The sequence below is a fragment of the Lontra canadensis genome, unplaced genomic scaffold (assembly GCF_010015895.1).
Source record: "Lontra canadensis isolate GAN:19392208 unplaced genomic scaffold, GSC_riverotter_1.0 scaffold18, whole genome shotgun sequence".
Lineage (NCBI taxonomy): Eukaryota > Metazoa > Chordata > Mammalia > Carnivora > Mustelidae > Lontra > Lontra canadensis.
Genome location: NW_022631012.1, coordinates 2,567,291 through 2,588,560, shown reverse-complemented (window position 1 = coordinate 2,588,560; position 21,270 = coordinate 2,567,291). Strand labels below are relative to the sequence as shown.

At 34.9% G+C, this 21,270-nt stretch overlaps 1 protein-coding gene across 14 annotated transcripts in view; it reads right to left on the bottom strand.

Annotated features, from left to right (window-relative positions):
• The window catches only part of IKZF2 (IKAROS family zinc finger 2), a 152,703-nt gene that overhangs the window by 48,951 nt on the left and 82,482 nt on the right, over positions 1–21,270 (bottom strand). For 10 of the 14 annotated variants that reach the window (XM_032859875.1, XM_032859878.1, XM_032859873.1 and 7 more), the window contains one exon: positions 3,570–3,836. In XM_032859875.1, coding sequence (XP_032715766.1) covers positions 3,570–3,836 — 267 coding nt within the window. The remainder of the gene's footprint in view (positions 1–3,569; positions 3,837–21,270) is intronic. The other 4 variants (XM_032859879.1, XM_032859885.1, XM_032859881.1 and 1 more) reach the window with 1 other exon arrangement.

Genomic DNA, 21,270 nt, shown 5'->3' with positions numbered 1-21,270 from the left:
ATACCCTAATCCAACTGAAAAAATCAAGTAGGCTATTGTATCTGTGATAACCAGTTCCCCCGTGGGTGGGTACAGAAGTCTGGATTAACAACTCTGAATCCAGGAGAACAATTAATATGTAGACATGCTATCATTCATTTCCATTCTTAATCTGCTTTTTCTTTTTTTTTTTTTTTTTACATCTGCTAATCCCTTCAAGGACCTTTTTTAGTTATTCCCAGAATGAAGTTATTTATTCTTATTTTGTATTTCACTATTTTATGTACTTTCATAAACACATTATTTCTAGGTGTGTGTTTAAAGATTCAACTGAAATACAAGTATACATGTATCAGTTTGCTTTGGTGCATCAACGACAGGGTGTTCTGTGTTGGATGGAACAACCACCTAAAAATATGAAAAATCCCATGTACCTGTTGTGAGGGCCTTGGAGCACAAGAATGATTCCACAAAGCTACAATGTACACAGAGTTACAAAGATGGGAGTACTCTACCCCAAGGGAGGGCAAAGTTAAGGACAGTCTATATTTATAATGGTCCACATCAATTCATGCTGAAGCATGAATTCATTTACTACCCCTACTTCTTTTACTCCGCCCCTGTCGCAGTGAAGAGTGCCTGGAGTATCCGATGACAATATTACCTGATTACCTACTAAAGTGGCAACACCAAGAAATAACACCAAGCCATGTATAAGACACTGGAATTGGCACTTTAGTAGAGTTTGAAAGAGGAAAGAAGAAGAAGTGAATTAGATATGATACTCCACATCATTTTAGTAAACTGGGTGATTGTTGTGTATCTTTTTCTACTATCCATTTTATAATGGATATTCTATGACACACAAATATGTTTCCCAAAGGCTTTATAAGGATTCAAGACAGTGCCTTTTACACTAGCTATAAATAATTGGTGAAAGGGGGAAATTCTGAAATGAAGACAGTAGTTCATAGCATTAATGAGAAAACATTTCGTTAATGACTAGATCTCAACCACATTTTTTCAATCTAAAGTTAAACACACACACACACACACACACACACACACAAAGACTTTGTATTCTCAGAGTACTAAAAGGGAGTTGAAAAGGTCATGACCTATTCAGATGTATAAACTGGGTCATCAGAAATACATATAAAAACAGCTATTTTTTAAAAATTGTTTTAAATATTTTATTTATTTACTTGACAGCCAGAGACAGCCAGAGAGGGAACATAAGCAGAGGGAGTGGGAGAGGGAGAGGCAGGTTTCCCTCTGAGCCGGGAGCCCAACAAAGGGCGCAATCCCAGGACCTCGGGATCATACCTGAGCTGAAGGCAGACATTTAACGTCTGAGCCACCCAGGTGCCCTAAAAAATCGCTACTTTCAAGATATATCACAATTTCAAGGTCAACATGTGTGGCAGGTATCCCGAGCTCCTCCATGAATGGCTTTTAACTTTAACAAAAACTTTCCAGATCTGAGGAAAGTAAAATTTTTACAATACTCCAATAAACATTAATTAACAATAAAGTCCATCAATTTGCAATAGGACTTTAGTTATTTTGTCCATTCTCCTTTCCGTTACTAGTTGAGTGAATCCCATATTCATAGGACTTGTGGAAATCTGTATAACTATTTTAGGAACATTTTCTGTGTCAATTTGATGATTTTTCAGAATCAAAATAATTCAACTCTACTATAGTTGTAAATATTAAACAGTAGAGTCAGTATGTAATTACTCTTTTGTTTACAAACCAACAACCCTCATAAAAATCACTACAAATACAGTGGAACATTGATTAACCTAAATATTCAAGAGAGTACACTCAGGTTCTTTGAATTTTCTTGGCTCAGACCATAAAAGGTTTATTAGAAATCTTACAAAAAATTGTTGCTAGTATACTTTTCAACCTTAAAATGCACACTATATGCAATTCAGCTAAAATTGACTACTTTAGTTTATATGTTGCTAAAGGAGGGAAGTTACACATTTGAATGGGTATTATCTTCCTCAGTATAATCACTGTGAGATAATGAATACATTATAACTTTGCAGAACTCTTCTTTTAGAACTGCAGTTAACATTACTTCATGAGCATAGAAGAAAAGTAGACTCATTATTTTATAGCCTTTTCATATCTTTCTTATCGAATACCAAACTTGATCTTTTAACTTTTCTAGAAATCTTTTTTTTTAACTAAGGGAAAAAACACCTGCACCAGTAATACAAATATTTTAAAAATATGTTGTTTAAAAAGGAAATTAAAAACAAAACTGAAAGTAAACATGTAGCTGTAGAATTAGAATGAGGGTACAGGATCCAAACCTGATGATTTTGATTAAGATAACACTGATTTTAATGTGTAACTCCATACTATAATTTTTAAGCCTTATAATCATATCTCATCATTAAATGTTGGTGCATTAGGATACCAAGAATAGTACATTTCAACAAAACAAGTCTGGGCATCAGGAAACCTTGATTTTAGCCTCATAATGTCCTAACTACATAAGGGATAATGGACAAATCACTTGACTGTAAATGTGTAAACGAGAGATTTGGGTTAAAAAGACTTCAGTGTACCTCGTATCTCTCATGTTTTAAGCACTCACTAATTAAATTGATTTATCTCTCTTCCAAAGAGAATCATATTTTAAAACTCTGGGAGTATTAGTGATTAATATTTTGCTATCTAACACTACTTTGCATTATAGGTAAAGGTACCATCTTTAAATCAATTTTCATATGAACTTAAAACTTTTCTAATAGTCAACCATCTGCCTTTCTTACACATAATCTCATTACTGTTGTTGTTTTTTTTTAATTTAAAAGACTTTTTTGTTTCATTTTGCCAAAGGATTTGGAGGGATTTAAATAAGGCCTTCCTCTCATTTAGCTGTTTTTTTTATGTTACTCAAATGTCTAAAAGTATATCTTACATTAATCGGAGGCCTCTTTCCTCACCCTATTCCCTGATCACACATTCCTACCAGCATACCCACCACCCTTGGCTATACTGCACCCTCCATATCTCTTGCAGGAGTTATAATAGAAAAAATTACAGGAAGATGGTAACATCCTCAAACTAGGGGAAGTATCTGCCCAATGCAGAGACCCATGATGGGCAGAGATTGATTGGAAATTGTATTCCAAGAAGTTAACCAGATAAGGTGAAAATGATCCACCTCTATATAAATGCAGGAGTACCATTTAATAGCATAAACCCGTAGCTAGCAAACTAGATTACCTGCCCATGGGTATGGCAAAATATGTATAGAAATACACAAAGATGAAGTTACACAATGAGATTCTCCTATACCTTTTGAACCCTTATCCTATTATTGCTATATTAAGAACTGTGGAAACTGAATCCCAAACTTCTTTTCTGATATGCTATTCAGATTTGAAGGCTGGAAGTCAAGACCCAGGCTACTCTCTGCTTTTCAGCAATCCAATACTAGCAGCATTCTGAAAAGGTGGTTTCACCACTGCCACCCCTGAATAAAAAGGAAAGAGAATAGGTGTCAGGTAATATCAACATCAGATGTCACAGGCAGTCATCAGGTTATTCTTTCAGCTGCTTACCAGTGTGACTCCTTTTATGTACCATAAGCACATTGGGCCCAATGCAAACCATGCCACAGACGTCACATTTCAGTTTACCATTCGGAAGCCGGATTCCTCCCTCGCCTTGAAGCTCCTGGACTTTCCTGTTGTCGGCCACCTCGCTGCTCTCAATGAGGGGTTCTTCTAGGCCGCTACCTTCATCATGGCCCCTGATCTCATCTTCACGGTTCAGGGGTTTCCTGTCACACTCTTCATCACTCTGCATTTCTAGCTTTACTGAATTTGCTGTAATTTAAAAAAGAAGAAATAAAGGAATTTTAAATGCAGGTCGTGGTGTCCCCTACATCTCTTCTCCACCCAGGGCCATTCTACGAGCACGGATGGAAATCACCAACGCGACATTATTACAGACTGTGCTCAGAACTACTTGAGTGACTTTGGCATCGAAGTGAAGATGGCTCAGAAAAGCTCTCGTAAACAGAATGACACTTTATTTGTACACTCATTTCTTTCTTTAACTTAGTTATCTGCTTTTAAAACAAGTCCTTAATTCTGGTATGGGCTTTTGATTTTGTCGCTACCGACACTCGGCATTGTGTAGGAGACAAGATTAGATATTGCCTAACCCACTGAGCCAGGCTTCTCCTTAACACTCATATGTATACTATAAAAATACACATACAATATATACATAATATATATACCTATATATATATACACAACATACGCATACAACATATACATATATAACACTTCTGTCTTACATCAGAATACTTGTGTAAACCTGCTTCAGGGCTGAGCAAGAGAAACAACTTGGGATCTCAATCTAGCAAATGTCTTAGATGTATGAAGGCATACCGTCAAGGCAAATACCCTAAAATCAGCTTAAAAACATATACTCCGTGAAGAGCTATGTAAATGTAGGGCAGAGTGCACAGACTTCACATGCTCTTAAGCTACTCTTTTTTTTATATGAAGAAAATTCTCTATGGAACATATTAGTCTGCAAATCAAAGTATTCCAGCTTTAATCTATGCACACCAAAAAGCAATGAATGACAGGAATGGCATAGCAGGCATGCACGCACTTCTGACTGTTAAGAAATTTAATGCCTTCTGTTTGCTGTTTTTGGATCATCCCACAGAAATGTTGGAATTTTGTTAGCACAGCCCTCATTCTGGATTGCTGACAAAGTCTTTTCACAAAGCAGAAACAGGCTTTAAATGAATACCAGTTTTTTATCCCCTGATGTTGAAATTCTTCAGAAATCATATCAAAGTTCCTGTGCAAAACAAATTATTTGGTACTACTTGAATGAAATACATTCACAAAAAGGAAGTAAGTTTTTTTGCTGCAATTTTCTTAGAGAAACCACGCATTCTGTTGATTTGTAGGACTTTAAACAGGTAGTGCTATCCAAATGGCTCTTCCCCTGCTCCCCTCCCTTAGAACTCCCCTAAGAGGCAGTCTGGGTACAAAATGAGATGACTGCATTTACTCCAAAGACCATGGCTGTGACATTTATTAGCAGTATAAATTGAACTAATTATTTAATGCCTTGAACCTTTTTTGTCTTTTGTTTGCAAAGCAGACATAAGTTCAAATCACAAAATGAAGTAGAATAGTTCAGCTATTAGGATTGAGGACCCTATAACCAAACTGCCTGGATTTGAATACCAGCTCTGGCACTCCCTGGAAGCAGTGTCACATTTTATAAGATACTTAAATCCTCCGTGTACTTTATAAAATGAGGATGATAATGGTACCCACTTCTCAGGCTGATGTAAGCATTAACTGAGCAAATACAGAAAATGGGCTTAACTCTTGTTTTTTTGGTGGCAGACAGCGCTCTATTTTTTCCATAAAGTTTTGTAAAGATCAATTATAGTATGTATGTACACTACTCTGAGATGTACAAAAGAGTATATAGCCTTTTTGGCCCCATTTCTAATAGAAAATCTCCTACACTGAGTTTTAACCTACTTACAAATTAGTACCACTTTACCAGTTTTTGAGAAGAGGAGACAACGATACTTTATCCCTCTTCATTTCCCCAACATGTTCAAATAATGTGTGGCCTCTAAGGAGGTGTTCAGGCAGTATTCGCCGTGGTGTTTTAGTAAATTAAGAATTTTCTTTCTTTAGAATTTTTTTAAAGATTTTATTTATTTATTTATTTGACAGAGAGAGAGAGAGAGAGATCAGTGAGAGGGAGGACACAAGCAGGGGGAGAGGGAGAGGGAGAAGCAGGCTTCCCGCCGAGTGGGAGCCCGATGAGAGGCTGGATGAGGGGCTCCATCCCAGGAAACTGGGGTAATGACCTGAGTGGAAGGCAGTTGCTTAATGACTAAGCCACCCAGACACCCCAAATTAACTCCTTTTCTACTCGAAGTTCATCCCTAAATTCTGATCTCAAAAGCAACTTTTATCCTCATTTTCTTTTTTTTTTAAAGATTTTTCATTTATTTATTTGACAGACAGAAATCACAAGTAGGCAGAGAGGCAGGCAGAAAGAGAGAGAGAGAAGGAAGCAGGCTCCCTGCTGAGCAGAGAGCCCAGTGCGGGGCTTGATCCCAGGACCCTGGGATCATGACCTGAGCCGAAGGCAGAGGCTTTAACCCACTGAGCCACCCAGATGCCCCTTATCCTCATTTTCTAATTCAGAACAGTATGTGAGTATGTGTGTGTGTGTGTGTGTGTGTGTGTGTGTGTGTGTGTAGATGGTCTCTCTTTACACGAATTGGGAGTACACAAATTATCTGACCTTTGCTTTCTTCATTTAACAATAGCTGTTTAATTTTTCCATATTATTACACAGAAATGCACACTATTCTAACAGCTGCATAAAATCTATTTTATCAATATAATTTATTCCTAGGCTTTATCAATAAAATCTAAGATTGTTTGCTTCTATTATAGATATTATTATATATTACATTGAACTGTCAAATCTGTTAGATAAAAACTGGTATTTTACTATAGATTTTAATCTGAAATTTTTATGGGTGAAATTGAGCATCTATGTCTATGTTTAAATGTTTGGGGGTTTTGGAGGGCTTTTGGGGAGCTGGCAATGGAAGTTATTTGCCCATTTTTCTACTAGGTTGTTGGTTTTTATGCTAAGGTTGGTTGTTGCTTTATATGCTAAGGAACTTAACCCCATGTTTGTTATGTTTTGCAAATGTTGCATTATTACTCAAGGGTATTTGGGAGCATGTATTCTAATTTTACATTTTGAATTTTAATGTTTTCAACTGTGGTTTTTAGAGTCTGTATTTTGCTTTAATAAGTTTTTCCATACTCCTAGAAGTTTTCCATTTTTTTTTTCTGGAAATGAAAATTATTCTAATCAGAGTAAAACATTAATTTTTACCCTATGTAGTCCCATATTTCATTCATAATTCTCATTTAAAGAAAAAATTAAGAAAACAAATGAAAAGTATGATGATATAGCATGACTTCATATACCAATCTGTGAGCTAACTGTCCTACATATTTAAGTGATGTACCAGAGGTTATAAACTGCACAGCAACGTCATCATTTATATTCCTGAACTGGTCGACATCTGATAAGCTGCATTTAATGAGTGTAAAGTCTACCAGCATTCCATTTCAGGAATTGAAAAAATGTATCTTAAAAGAGTAGGTCTGAGTTTGAAACTTCTGGGCCTCTTAAATTTCAAAACAGCACAAAATTATGAAGAATACAACTTGATGTTATATTAAATGATCACCTTTCCCCTAGTGAGAATATTATAATATGGACATCAAATATAATATCTAATGGGTAAAATGTCATTTAAAAATTACTGTGTATTATAATTATAGTTAGAGCTTTGTATCCACAGAGGAATATAACTGAATATCCAAAAAAGTATACATTTGTTAGAACTAAAATACAGAAAAAATGGTAAACTTTAGCAATCTTTTCTCCAACATTATACTCTAAAGTATTATATGTTTATCACATATGAATTTATATACTACTGCTATAGCAAATATAGTAATTTATATTCATTGATATAGTAAATCAATAAATGCAACATTTTATTATACATTATATTTTATCACATATGAATGTATATATTACTATAGTAAATATAGTAGTTTATATTCATTGATATAGCAAATCAATAAATGCAACAATTTTGGTATATACATATCATAGATGAAATTTTCCATTAACATGGTGGTCTATGTACAAACAAAATCTCATCATAATTAACTTTTATTCTGCTTCACTAAAATTAGGTTGAAATTTAGGATTAAAACAATTAGTCTTTGAATTTCAATTGTTAAATGAAAAAAACTTCCTTACTCAAAGAATATAAAGAAATTCCCTCGTAATTTATTTTCACTATTTAAGATGTTTCTAAATAATGCAGAATACTATATTTTAACTCATTAATTAAACTTAAGTCTTCAGTAAATTTATGTATACTCTAAATTACAATTTCTATATCAATGAGTTGTATTATGATTATTTGTAGCTATAATATATAAAGCTACTATAAATATTAATCATTGTATAATATTCATAGTATATTTGCTATCAAAATTTTACTCTTTATTATTTGGTATTTCTTTTACTGTTTGGTAACAGGAAAACATTCTCATAAATGGGTTAATTTCTATGAAAATGAGAATTTGTTAGTGTGAGAGGGATGAATTCTTGTTATTACAATCTCAACACCAAGAAATATTTTTTAGACTGTTTTCTCGATATGCCCGAATTTTACATTCTTCTTTTCGTATCTATAGGAATTTATACACATTAATCTAATGACAAACTAGTAAAGACAATATTTTGTAACAACAAATTATTAGCAATGAAAAGGGATGTGAAATAAGATTTTTTTTTAAAGTATTTATTTGACAGAGAAAGAGAGATTACAAGTTGGCAGAGCAGCAGAGTGGGGGGAGGAAGCACGCTCCCCTCTGAGCAGGCAGCCCAATGTGGGACTTGATCCCAGGACCCTGAGATCATGACCTGAGCTGTAGGCAGAGGCCTAACCCACTGAGCCAGCCAAGCACCCCTGAAATAAAATTTTAATTAATTGATCGGTTTGTTCTGTTATTCAATACTATAGTCACAAATAACAAAATAAAGATGTTTAAGTATTTTTAAGTTAAAGGAGATAATGTGATTTTAGAGTTTATTTTTATTTTTTTAAGAGATATTATTTATTTATTTGACAGAGAGAGACAGCAAGGGAACACAAGCAAGGGGAGTGAGAGAAGAAGAAGCAGGCTTCCCACTGGGCAAGGAGCTCAATATGGGGCTCGATCCCAGGACCCTGGGATTGGAGGGTGACCTGAGCCAAAGGCAGACACTTAATGACTGAGCCACCCAGGTGCCCTGATTCTACAATTTAAAAAAAGGACAAGTCAAATTTTAAAGCATTCATAATTTTGAAGAAAAAGTTAACTATACAGATTTTTAGTTGAATTGGAGATTCATGAACATGGGTAAAATAATAGTTAATAAAAAAGAACTTTACGATCAATTTTACATAGAAGCTTTGAATTTTTTTCAGGACAAAACATACAAAGTTTATCTTTAAGCAAAAAGTTGCTTCAAAATGCAAACAGGTTTGTAAATTTAAAATCCCCCCCCCTTCTTCATGCTTTTAAAGTACTACTGAACTTTAGGATATAGCTTTTAGATGCTAGAAAACCACAAAATTTAATTGCCTCCATTTACAGATGATCACACCAAGGCAGAGAAGTAAAGAGAGTTACCTACGGGCTTATATTGTAAGTGACTCCCGGGCTAAACAATTTCCAATTATAAAAGTTTCTTCAGTAACCATACTAGGCTCTCTACACTCAAAGGCTTCATAATTATCCTTGTTTTGAGATACGTAATAGTGAATGGAAAAGGTTACATTAGACTTGTCTTTAATTCACTAAGATGGTATTAAATAAGGGGATAAAAGAGTAAGAATATTTACAGAGATAACACATGTAGATCACTATTTTAAAAAGGTAGCAAACCAAATGGGGAAAAATTATATTTTGTGAAGCTGTTCAAAACTATTTTAAGGACTCCCTGGGTGGCTCAGTCGGTTAAGCATCTGCCTTTGGCTCAGGTCATGATCCCAGGGTCCTGGGATTGGATTGCATCCCGCGTGGGGCTCCTTGCTCAGCGGGAAGCCTGCTTCCCCCTCTCCCACTTGCCCTGTTTGTGTTCCTTCTCTTGCTGTCTCTCTCTCTGTCAAATAGAGAAATAAAATCTTTTTTAAAAAATAACTAATTCAGCATATGTCATAACAAAAATTTCTTTGTTACTATTATTGCACTTTGAAAATTTAAAAAGACAATTCAACACTTGAATATATACCATGTAAAAATGAGATGGAAAAGAAAATGTACACATTGTTACATATACATGATGCTCCTAGAACTCATCCATGTCAGCCAGTATAAAACAAAGAGCAAAACTGAATTCTCTTTAGAAATAAACAAACTAGCAAATATTTATTAAGTACTTGCTGCTTGCCTAAATATTTGCTAAAAGTGATTATGATGGTTTAAGACTAAGAGCTGGAGAGTATTAAATAAGAAGTCCATGTCAACAGGATAATATACACTAGGAACAGGTCATGAAAGAGTTCATGACTAAGAGGAGGGAACTATTTTACTAACTATTTTACTAACACATATACTTTGGTTACATAATTGTTACATTATTAACCCGAAAGGTACATAAAGGGAAAGAGACTTTTCCTTAGAAATTGGACATTTACTACTTTTTACTCCATGCTTCAAGCCACCCATCTATGCAAGATAGCATACAATTCTGCAATGTCTGACAACTGATGTCATCAAATAATAAAATTCTCAATTTTTAAAATTTGGGGGGAAAAGATCATTTTTAATATGTATGGTAAAATACATTGAAGTTAATTCTGAATTATCAAATTAAAGGAACAAATTCTATCCTAATCCTTACAATGTCACTGTCACAGATAATTCTGTCATTTTAAAATGTCAGCTTTGAGAAATACCACAGTAACCAGAACCTTAGATATAATTATTAAAATATTTTTAATATCTCAAACTTCCTATAACTTAAAATGTTGTTATTAGTATGACTTGATTCTACTAATCCACCAACAGATTATTAAAATTTCATAGCTAGGAAAATAATGCAAGGGATTATGATTTATTTGCTGAATTTAAAAGGATATATTTATTATATGGGGTATAAATAGGATTTCTAGATTAATTACTTATCAAATTAATGATTTATACCTGTTCAGTTTCCAATTAATATTTTTTAATTTTTAATTGTTAAAGGACATAAATACTATGAGACTTAAAAGGAACATTTGTTTCACAGTAATGAATAAAAGACAGTTAAAACCATTCTTTAATTACTAAATTTTGGGAGAAAAGTCTTCCAGGTGTGATATATAAGCGGACTTTTTATATGCTTGGTTTCTGTTGCGTAAGAATTCAAGAGGACACTTGAGTGGTGTTATTACTTACAAGCATCAATTTCTCCCAGTCTATGCCAGCTACTTGAAATGGTGTTAAACACACTAATTGAATCAATATGTCGATCTAATAATCTGCTGAAGTTGCTTCTGAGCTAATATAACTCTCTCTCATTTAAACTATCGAAACAGAAACACCAAACATGATTAAATCCACGTTAACAGCCCAGCAGCTGTTTAAATAACGTGTTAGAAAAACAAACTGCCTTCAAAAGTCTGATGTAAAGCACAATTATTTACTAAGAACTTAACAGTCTAAACAACTAAAGTAAAATCACAACAAAAATTATCTTAAGGTATGTGCAATCATTTTATAAAAATCCTCTCAACAATATTTCACACAACATGAACACTTTGTTTCTTGCAACTGTGAATAAATAAATGTGTAAGCCCTGCAAAACAGCTCCTCACAACATCCTTCAAGAATCGTTTTATAAATGGTTTTAGACAAGTCCAGACACTGGTGTCGCTCACCTGTAGCTGGGCCATTTGTGGGTAGCCTTTTCAGAGTGTACATCACAGCACCTCATTTCCTTTTCCTCCCCAACTTCTCTTCTCTAATAAAGTGACATTATGTATTTCTTAAACCTACTAGAGTAACTACATCAAGACAGTGCTGAATTCTGATATACTCTCATTCTAAGAACGGTATAGTAGAAAGTTTCCCTGTACCTGAGGCAGGAAACCGGGGTCTTCACCTCCCCCTCTGCTCCCTAATTAATTGTGGGACCTTGGGATATTTGTTTTCTTGGATTCAGCCACCTGCACCATCTGAAATATGGGGAAAATAACACTTGATGTTCATGAACTGCACACTAGATAGTCTCTTTACACTAACAATAGTAAAAATGGGAAAACAGCAACTTCCTATAATTCTTCATGATTTATAAAATATATACTCTCTCAATTGATACTCAACAATGAATGATAGGGCAGTTACAGATAAACAAATGGAGGCATCAAGTGATTTTCCCAAGAACACAAACTTAGTAAATGTTAACCTGATATCATTTCAAGGTCTTCTGCCTCTTTCTGTGACATGATACTGGTTCTCCAATTAGACAAGTAACTAATTATATTCATGGAAAATATTGTATTTAGGACAAATAGGTCTTTCATATGCTATAAAACTATGTCCACTGGCTGAAAAAATACTAGGAATTCAAGTTTATGATGGTCAAATAAAATATTATTTCCCTAAAATTAACTCTCAAATTAATATTTTCCATCAAGTCTGGAATGTATATGTCCACTCAAAACAACTACCTCTTATATTTTACATTTGCTTTGGTCTTAAGGCAGGGATAGGGTTTGTATTCCTGAAGAATTTGTCAATACATAATCCTCTACCCATCCCCAAATTTTTTTCTCTATTCCTTGATATGCTATGACTTAACCAACTGAGCCACCCAGGGAGTCCTTAAAATAGTTTTGAACAGCTTCACAAAATATAATTTTTCCCCATTTGGTTTGCTACCTTAGTGAATTAAAGACTTATTCCAAATATTAATTGGAAACTGGTAGTAAAGACAGCCATTTGAAGAATAAGTCAATATTATCAGTTTTAATCTCTAAACCAACAGTTTATGCTGGATGTCATTTTAGGACTTCCTTTGTGGTCAAATTTTGACAGTTTTGTGTCAGTTGTTAAAAGATAAATCATACCCAAAAGCAGCCCATGTAGTATTTCATTTCCATTTAAAGAGGTGTTCATGAAAAATAAATACAAAATATATGTCCTAAGAAAGAAAGAAAATAAAAGAAAAAAAAAGAAAAGAAAGAAAGAGAAAAGGGATGACCTTAATGGTCTCCCACAATGCATGAACTCTTATATAGGATGCCCATCATCAAAACACAGTGGCACAGTGGCATCATGGTAGCCCAAGGACAGTGGCACAGCACAGTGGCATCACTGTAGCCCAAGGATGAAGTTTCAATATTTTGGCAGACAACTTGTTCATGAGAAATGTACAGTGTGGAGGAAATAAGCCTACTTTAAATAGAGATACCACAAGCAAACAATAGTCTGCCCCTTTATCGATCCTTTAAATTAATGATTAGCCAAGTCCTAAAGATTCAGTATATGCCACTTCTTGCATATCCCTTTTTTGCATTTTCATGCAACCCAGAACGACTTTAAGATCATCTGTGCCATTTCGCCCAGAACAGCTAACTGATCTCTCTTGTCTTTCATTACTTTCCATTCCTCTGATTCATCCCCCATTATATTCACTTGTGCAATTAATCTTCCTAAAGCAGAACCTTATTACTCTTCTAAATGTCTTCAATGACCGCCCACTGTATATAAGTTAAATACAAAGGTGTTGGTGTGGAATTTAAGGACACCCTCAGCATAGTTCCATCAGAGCTCTCAGCCATATGTTCTATGAGTCCCTTAGTCATTTTCCAGCCATTCGTCCTGGAACACATCCTATACATCTCTACTTACTAGTTTTTCTTCCTGGCTCCTTTTACTATTTTCTGGAATCCTTTCCCTATTTCTATCAATATTAGCATACCATTCAAGGCCATTTATCTCCTACTTTTTTAAAAAAGATTTTATTTATTAATTTGACAGAGATCACAAGTCGGCAGGCAGAGAGAAAGGGGGAAGCAGGCTCCCTCTGAGCAGAGAGTCCGATGTGGGGCTCCATCCCAGGACCATGGGATCATGACCTGAGCCGAAGGCAGAGGCTTAACCCACTGAGCCACCGAGGTGGCTTTTTTCATGGAGTATTTCCTGAGCACAAAGACACATTCTAGTGACTTCTTTAGTGTTTTGGCCTTACTTCTACATTCCCTATAGTATAAGATCCTTGAAAAAAAAAAAGTGCTATCTTTATTCACAGTTACAAAACCATTATACCCTTGCTTACACCAGGCACTCAGTATTTGCTGAATTGTTGCTAATTTACATATTATACTTCTCTTTATAAGTTATAGAGACCATGCATAAATTAACCCCAGGTGACAAATAAATATATCAATACAGAGTTGGGTTTTAAACACAAAACATCATCATCATAATATGATTAAAGGACCACTGTATGACAGGAAAGACTATAGGTGCATAATACATGTCTCCTGTTTGATCATGATTGCCACTCTGTGAAGTACCTACTATTACCCTCATTTTACAGATGAGGATGCTCAGATGGGGTGAAGTAACATGTCCCAGTCACACCTCTACTCAGAGCCAAATCTGAGACTAGAACCCAGAATTGCTGTTACCTTATGTCACCAAAAACAGTTTACTAGTTACCAGTAAAGAACTAAAAAAGGGATGTTAAAATGTTAATGAAGAGCAACTCTGAGTCAGCATGTGCCATCTGACATGTTTTTTTGTAAAAGTCTAATACAGGTGTAAGTAGTGTGCCAGCTTTGAGTAAAGCGAAATTTGTCTGAGAGCCTGTTTTGGAAGAAGACCAGCTTATAGTGCCAGATTTTCTGAGCATGGATTTTATTTCATATAAGAGCAATCTACTTTGAACTGGTGTTTGGCAACCGTCTACTTAACATAGCTCTGGGAGGTTTGTAAAGCAAATTACATTGTGAAATTATCTCTTTAATAAGGGGAGTACAAATTTTTAACCAAACTTCTCTAAGAAGTAAAATCATTACTATAAAATCCAGCTGAGAGGGCATATTCCCAAAGGGACCCAACACACTGGACTGCCAGAGGTCACTAAGGACGCTTAAACCAGGTCAGAAGGCAGTGCTGCCGGCACGCTGAAGAGAAACAGATAAGAAATGGAGCAGGGTTTCTATTACAGGGCAACATTAACAGAGGAGAGAACCAAAGCCACGCAACACACTTCAGCGGCTTTACTGAGTCTCTGAACTGAAGTGACAGAGGAACTCAATAGCATTTCACGCTCTGGGTTCACATACCCTCAGTTTCCAAAATCTGGAGCCTACGTACTTCCATCAAGGCCACAGAAATTCTTTCCCTGGTGTTCTTCCATAAATACTTCCCTATTTGTGTGAAACAAGCAGGGTTAACATTTGGCCCCGAGATGCAGGACTGGTCAGTTGGAAATGTATAATGAATGAAATATATCAAGTAGTAACAAAGAGGAGAAAACTCATAGTGGTGATTAGGAAAATGAATCTGGAAAACCACCTAGTAAATTTTAAAAGATCAGTACCAGTTAGATACTTATTCTCCAAAACGTAGCAGCAGCGGTTTTTTTTTTTTTTACAATGTCCTAATGAATAGACATTTTAGATAGTTATATAGAGTACATATATTAAAAGGTTAAAAAAATAATTATATTGCAACTAGGAGGTCCAAGGTGAATAATGGAAATGTTGGATTCAAATACCTGTGTTGAAGTTCTTCACACGTGTCAATGTTAAGTCACTTAATGTCTCCCTGTTTCTTACTGTGTAAAGTGAGGATAATATCTTCTATGTAAAAATCCTGAGACTGGGAAGGCACATAATCATTTAGAGCAGGCAGTATAGCGTGTGGTTAAGATTATGGGATCTAGATTCAGTGCCCTTGGGTTTAAGGCCAGATTCTTTCATTTATTAGCCACATGACCTTAAGAAACCTCTCTGTCCCATTTTTCTCTTCTATAAAATCAAGATAATGATAATAACTGCCTTCTAGGGCTGTTTTGAGCATTAAATACAATTGTATATAAATACCCTTAGAGCTATTTTACTTATTAATAGATTTATCAAAATATGAAAGCATATCATGAAGTGTAGGACATCAAACAAATATAAACGTAGAGTGTACTGTATGTGTACTGTGGGGAAGCACAAGGATGATACAGAAGGCTTCATGAGCAAAGTTGCATTTAAGATATTAGTTACAGGTTGGATATGCTTTACATCAGAGAGAAAACAGATGGCACTCAACATTGGAGGCAATCATAAAGAGAAGGCATGATACATGTTGGTCTGAGTGACATCATTTTCTTTTCTGAAATGCATACATTCAATGAATAACATAAATAGAAATATCCTAAAATCTAAGAGAGTTTAAAATGAAGTAAGCCATAAAAAAATTAATGTTTGTAAGGCAGTAATTTCAAAGACAAGTACTGTCAACTTATTAACAGACGGTGTTTCAACAATCATAGTATGAAAGAGGAAACTCCTTAGAATTCATTCATTCAGCCATTCAAAATTACTGAGCATCTAGTTTCTACCAGGTACTGCAATGCAGCAGTGAACAAGAAGGCCCTTGTGATTTACACATATGTGTGTGTATGTGTGTGCATATATGTATATGTACAAATATCTTTTTTTAATATATGAGCTCAACTATGCACAGTAAAATATTGTGAGAATTACAATGACTGGTAATCCTTCCCCCCAGAATATACTACTACTATAAAATTTCACTACAAAATGGAGAGCATAAATAATCAGACACTCTCATGAGATCACTATTTCAAAAGGATAGCTTCTTCTGAATTGTAAGTAGTTACTTTAAGCATGCCATCTATCTGTGAACTGAAGTTTTGATTATTCAATGAGTTGTCTGTCTCCATATCCGGAACATCCGTTAGCCAGCTTTCTAAAGCTCATAACTAAAGGATACAAAACATTCTTCAAGTGATGACATAGTTCTATGTATCACAGAGAGCAAATGAGACATGCCAAATAAAGGGCACACCAACAGGTTTTTTAAAAACTAGCAAAGGTAAGTTTGTTACATTTGTCAAGTGTAAGAGAATTCCTTATTCATTTAAATATACTTCTTTTAAAATACTTGATATTATCTGGTCACATCAAAAGTAAAGTAAACTGTATAATAACTGGGTTTTATTTCTCCTTCTGTTAACTTATGATTTAGTGCTGACATTGTATCTCTGTCACCCATAATAGGGTGTGTTACCTTCTAGAGACTTAGCTTCCTTAATTATGAAATGGAGATAATGTTACTTATTTGTGCAAGTAATATAACTAAACTCATACGAGCCTGAGGCCAAGGCTCTTGAGGTCCCTTCAGTGTGTGGTACCCATGATTTTAGGATGCAGCCAAGGTATGCTTGAAATTTTATACAAAAAAAATTGTGTAATTGGTAATAATTGTTAGCTACTGAATATCTCAATATAAATTTCTTTATGCAAAAAAATCTGACTGATTTCTTGGCTCATCAGCCAAAATTGATGGCAAGCAGCCTACCACCTACATTTTCTTCTAGGAGTTTTACAGTTTTGGGTTTAAATTTAAATCTTTAATCTATTTTGAGTTGATTTTTATGAATGGTTTAAGATATGGGTTTCATTTCAGTTTCATTCTCTTGTATGTGGCTGTCCACTTTTCTCAGTACCATTTACTGAAGAGCTTATACTTTCTCTATGTGTCTTCTTGGCTCCTTTGACGTAAATTAATAGACCACAGATGCAAGGGTTGATTTCTGGGTTCTCTAATCTGTTATATTCATCTGTGTGTCTATTTTTAATGCCAACCATACTGTTTTGATTACTATAACTTTGTAACATAGTTTGAAATCAAGAAGTATGCTTCCAGCTTTGTTTTTGTTTTTATTTTATTTTCCTCAAAGACTGTTTCGGCTATTTAGGGTCTTTTGTGGTTCCATACAAATTTTAGGAATGTTTTTTCTATTTCTGTGAAAATGTCATTGGAATTTTGAGAGAAATTGCATTGCATCTATATATTGCTTTGGATATTATGAAAATTTTAACAATGCTAATTGTTCCAACCTATCAGCATGGAATATCTTTTCATTTATTTAGGTCTTCTTCAATCTCTCAGTTTTCAGCATACAGATCTTTTATCTCTTGGTTAAATTTATCTCTAGGTATTTTTTTCTTTTAATGCAGCTGCAAATGACATTGTTTTCTTAATGTCTGTGATAGTCTGTTGTTTAGTATATAGAAACACAACTGATTTTATATATTGATTCTGTACCCTACAACTTTAATTTGTTGGTTATTTCTAATAGTTTTTTAATGGGTGTCTTTAGAGTTTTCTATATATAATATGTCATCTGCAGATAAAGTCAGTTTAACTTCCTTTCTGAATTAGATGCCTTTTATTCTCCCCTTTTCGCACAACAGCCAAGATATGAAAACAACCTAAGGGGTCTAGCAATGAATGAATGGATAGGGCTGTATTACTTACACACACACACACACACACACACACACACACACGGGAATATTATTCAGCCATGACAAACAAGGAAATCCTGTTGTTTACAACAACATAGACAGACACTGAGGGCATTATGCTAAATGAAATAAGCCAGCAAGGGAAAGACAAATAGTGATATTATCACTTATATGTGTATATGTGGAATCTAAAAACAAGTCGAACTCATAGAAACAGTAGTAGAAAAGTATGCTTCTAGGGGCTGGAGGATGAGAGAAAGAGGGAGAGGTTGGTAAAAGACTACAAACTTTCAGCTATGAGATTTATAAGTTTTGGGGAGCTAATGCATAACATGGTGACTATTGTTAACTCTGTATCGTATAACTGAAATTTGATAAGAGTGTAGAACTTAAATATTCTCTCTCACACACAAAAGATAAATATGTGAGGTGATAGATGTGTTAATTAACTAGGTGGGAGGATTCCTTTCACTATGCATACATATATCAAATCATCACAATGTACACTTTAAATCTTACAATTTCATTTGTCAATTATACTTCAGTAAAGCTGAAAAAATTTCAGGATGCATTTAAAAATGAATATGCTTCTTTATACCAAATCTCTTCCTAGTCTGGGGTTCAGATAAAGATCTATTTTAGATCATATATTTTAAAATTCTGGCTTAGAAGCAGCATTCCTAAATCTATGTACTAATGTATTTCTAAAGGTCATAAGTAAGAAAATATTTAAATGTTAATGCACATTTATACATATACACAGTATATAATACTGGAAACCTGGTTGGTATATGTTGAGGATGGTCTTCATTAAGCAATAAATGTTAGCTACTTAAGCAAAAGATAGTGCAACATGATTAATGGGCCATCCCCATGAGTTTCCTTCAGTTGAATACTGGCAGGCATCCAGGAGGGGGTGGGGAAAGCAAAACAAACACAACATACACAAAACTTGAAAAAAAAAAAAGAGTGCTACAATCTTCATAAAAAGCATAAAGTCCTTGACTCAAATAATGTTATGAAGACTCTTCTGAATTTTTCCTTTTTTCTACTTTGTCCCTGTCAGGATGTGAACCCTGCCATTATGTATGGCTTGCGGCTGTTTGCAGGTTTCCTCCCCATCTGGGACTAAGAGGCAAATTGCAGGTTTCCAGGGAGGGGGAATGCACTTACAGTAGGGATTGCCTCAGCACTTCATATGGATGGTGCCAAGCCCAGTGATACTAGCTACCTTGCTCCCTGGGACAACCAGCCACCAGATTTTGTACTTAAGTTACTGAAAATATATAAGTTGTAAGTTTCAGAAGCCTGAAGTCTTTATTTGCTTGAAGACCATAATAAGTACAAGGACCATTAAAAGTCATTTTACTCTTTTCCACCTGCAAAATGAATGAAATTATTTCAGGGGCACCAGAATACCCAAATCTACATTTTTGTCACATTCATCTCAATGCTCACTGTCCTCTTCCACATCCCTAGTATGCTGCCTTTTTTCAAAGCAGCACATGCTTACTAAAAGCACTTCATTCCGTGGGAGCTGTCAGCAATTACTGCAATGAACTTTAAATCTTCTTCCTCTAACCACTGTAGTATTCTAGAAATAATGACAAACTTCTCCTGGCTTTAAAATGTCAAGCTGACCACTCAGAAATGTAAGCTAGGTTTCTCCAGGAAGGCCCACCTGATAAGACATTTTATAAGTCTTCCATTTTATCTCCTTTTCTATTTCTATAGTGCCTTAACACTTTCACAGTGTAGCAACACCTTCTGGGACAAGCTGAAACTAAAACAAACCACGAAAGCTGCCACCTTAACGAAGTTAACAATATGTGCTTGGCAAGAATAAGCTATATAATTTTTTTTTTATCTGACACTATCTTTTGAATTAATTCTACTTTCTTCCTCACAGTGCTATTTCTAAACAATTTAAACTCATTACATAACTAATTTACCTAATGGCAAGATAGCTTTCCCTTAGGTGTGCAATAGTATTTTAAAAATATATATACCCAGTACACTATACTATTTTCATACATTTTAGGATAAAATTTATTTTCAAATATCTGGTTCAAGGTTTACACTCAGAAAAAAATTTGAATTAACTTCATTACTCCAATGAAGCTTTACATTCCCAGCTGACATCACAATTACAGATTTATAAGGTTAATGGGAATATAATAAAATCTCAATAGTTTTTCAGATAACATAGAAAGCATACGACTTGTATCTTTACATACGCTCAATTTTAGCAAAGGAAGGTATATTATTTACGAAAGAGCCATAGAGAGATCAAGTAAGGTTTAAATGGCATATCTTTGAGCATACAAAGGAAAAACAAATTAAGACACAGGATCCTGATAAATCACTTTACCAACAGAAAAGTTAGCTTCTCTCTTCAGATACCAAAATTCTTGTTACTGCTTCCATCAAATATTTACTGTGCGCTTGGGAAGGCACTGGGTCATACTCCAAGATCAGAGAATTTGCTGGCTTTCATAATACTGCTTTCATATCATCACTTCCCCATAAAAGTAGATAAATAAGCAAGTCCATTCATTCAGTACACATGTATAGGGTGCAGTCTATACACTAGCTACACTGCTAAGTGTTGGAGGTACAGGGGTGAACAAGACAAGCATGGGTTACAGTCTGGCTGGAGATGGACAGGATCCCAATAATGCAGGAAGTTCTCTGACAGGAAGTGCCAGGGTAACACCTGTCTCAGTGACAAAATATAGAAAGTCTGAGAGGAGGAAAAAGAAAAAAGGTAGGAAAACCAATGATAGTATTCAGGTCTCTCAAAATAATATCACTAACAAAGAAAGAATCAAGGATCTTAAAGGTAAAATCCAGTGCCAAGGTAGCCATGGGAATGTATTCATGATGTGGGGCAATTTCAAATGGCTAGCAGTGGAAAGAGTAGACGAAAGATGGGGAAAAGTGCTGACATTTTAGTGAAGTTCCATTTTGCTGCGTGTCCTTCAACACTAGCCATTTGATTCCCAAAACCTTCTGGTAGGTTTTGGTTTTGTTTTATACAAAAGGAAGCTGAAGATCTGGACCACATGATAATGCTGAATAACACTATGACTCTGAACCAGCCAAATACCCTCATAATA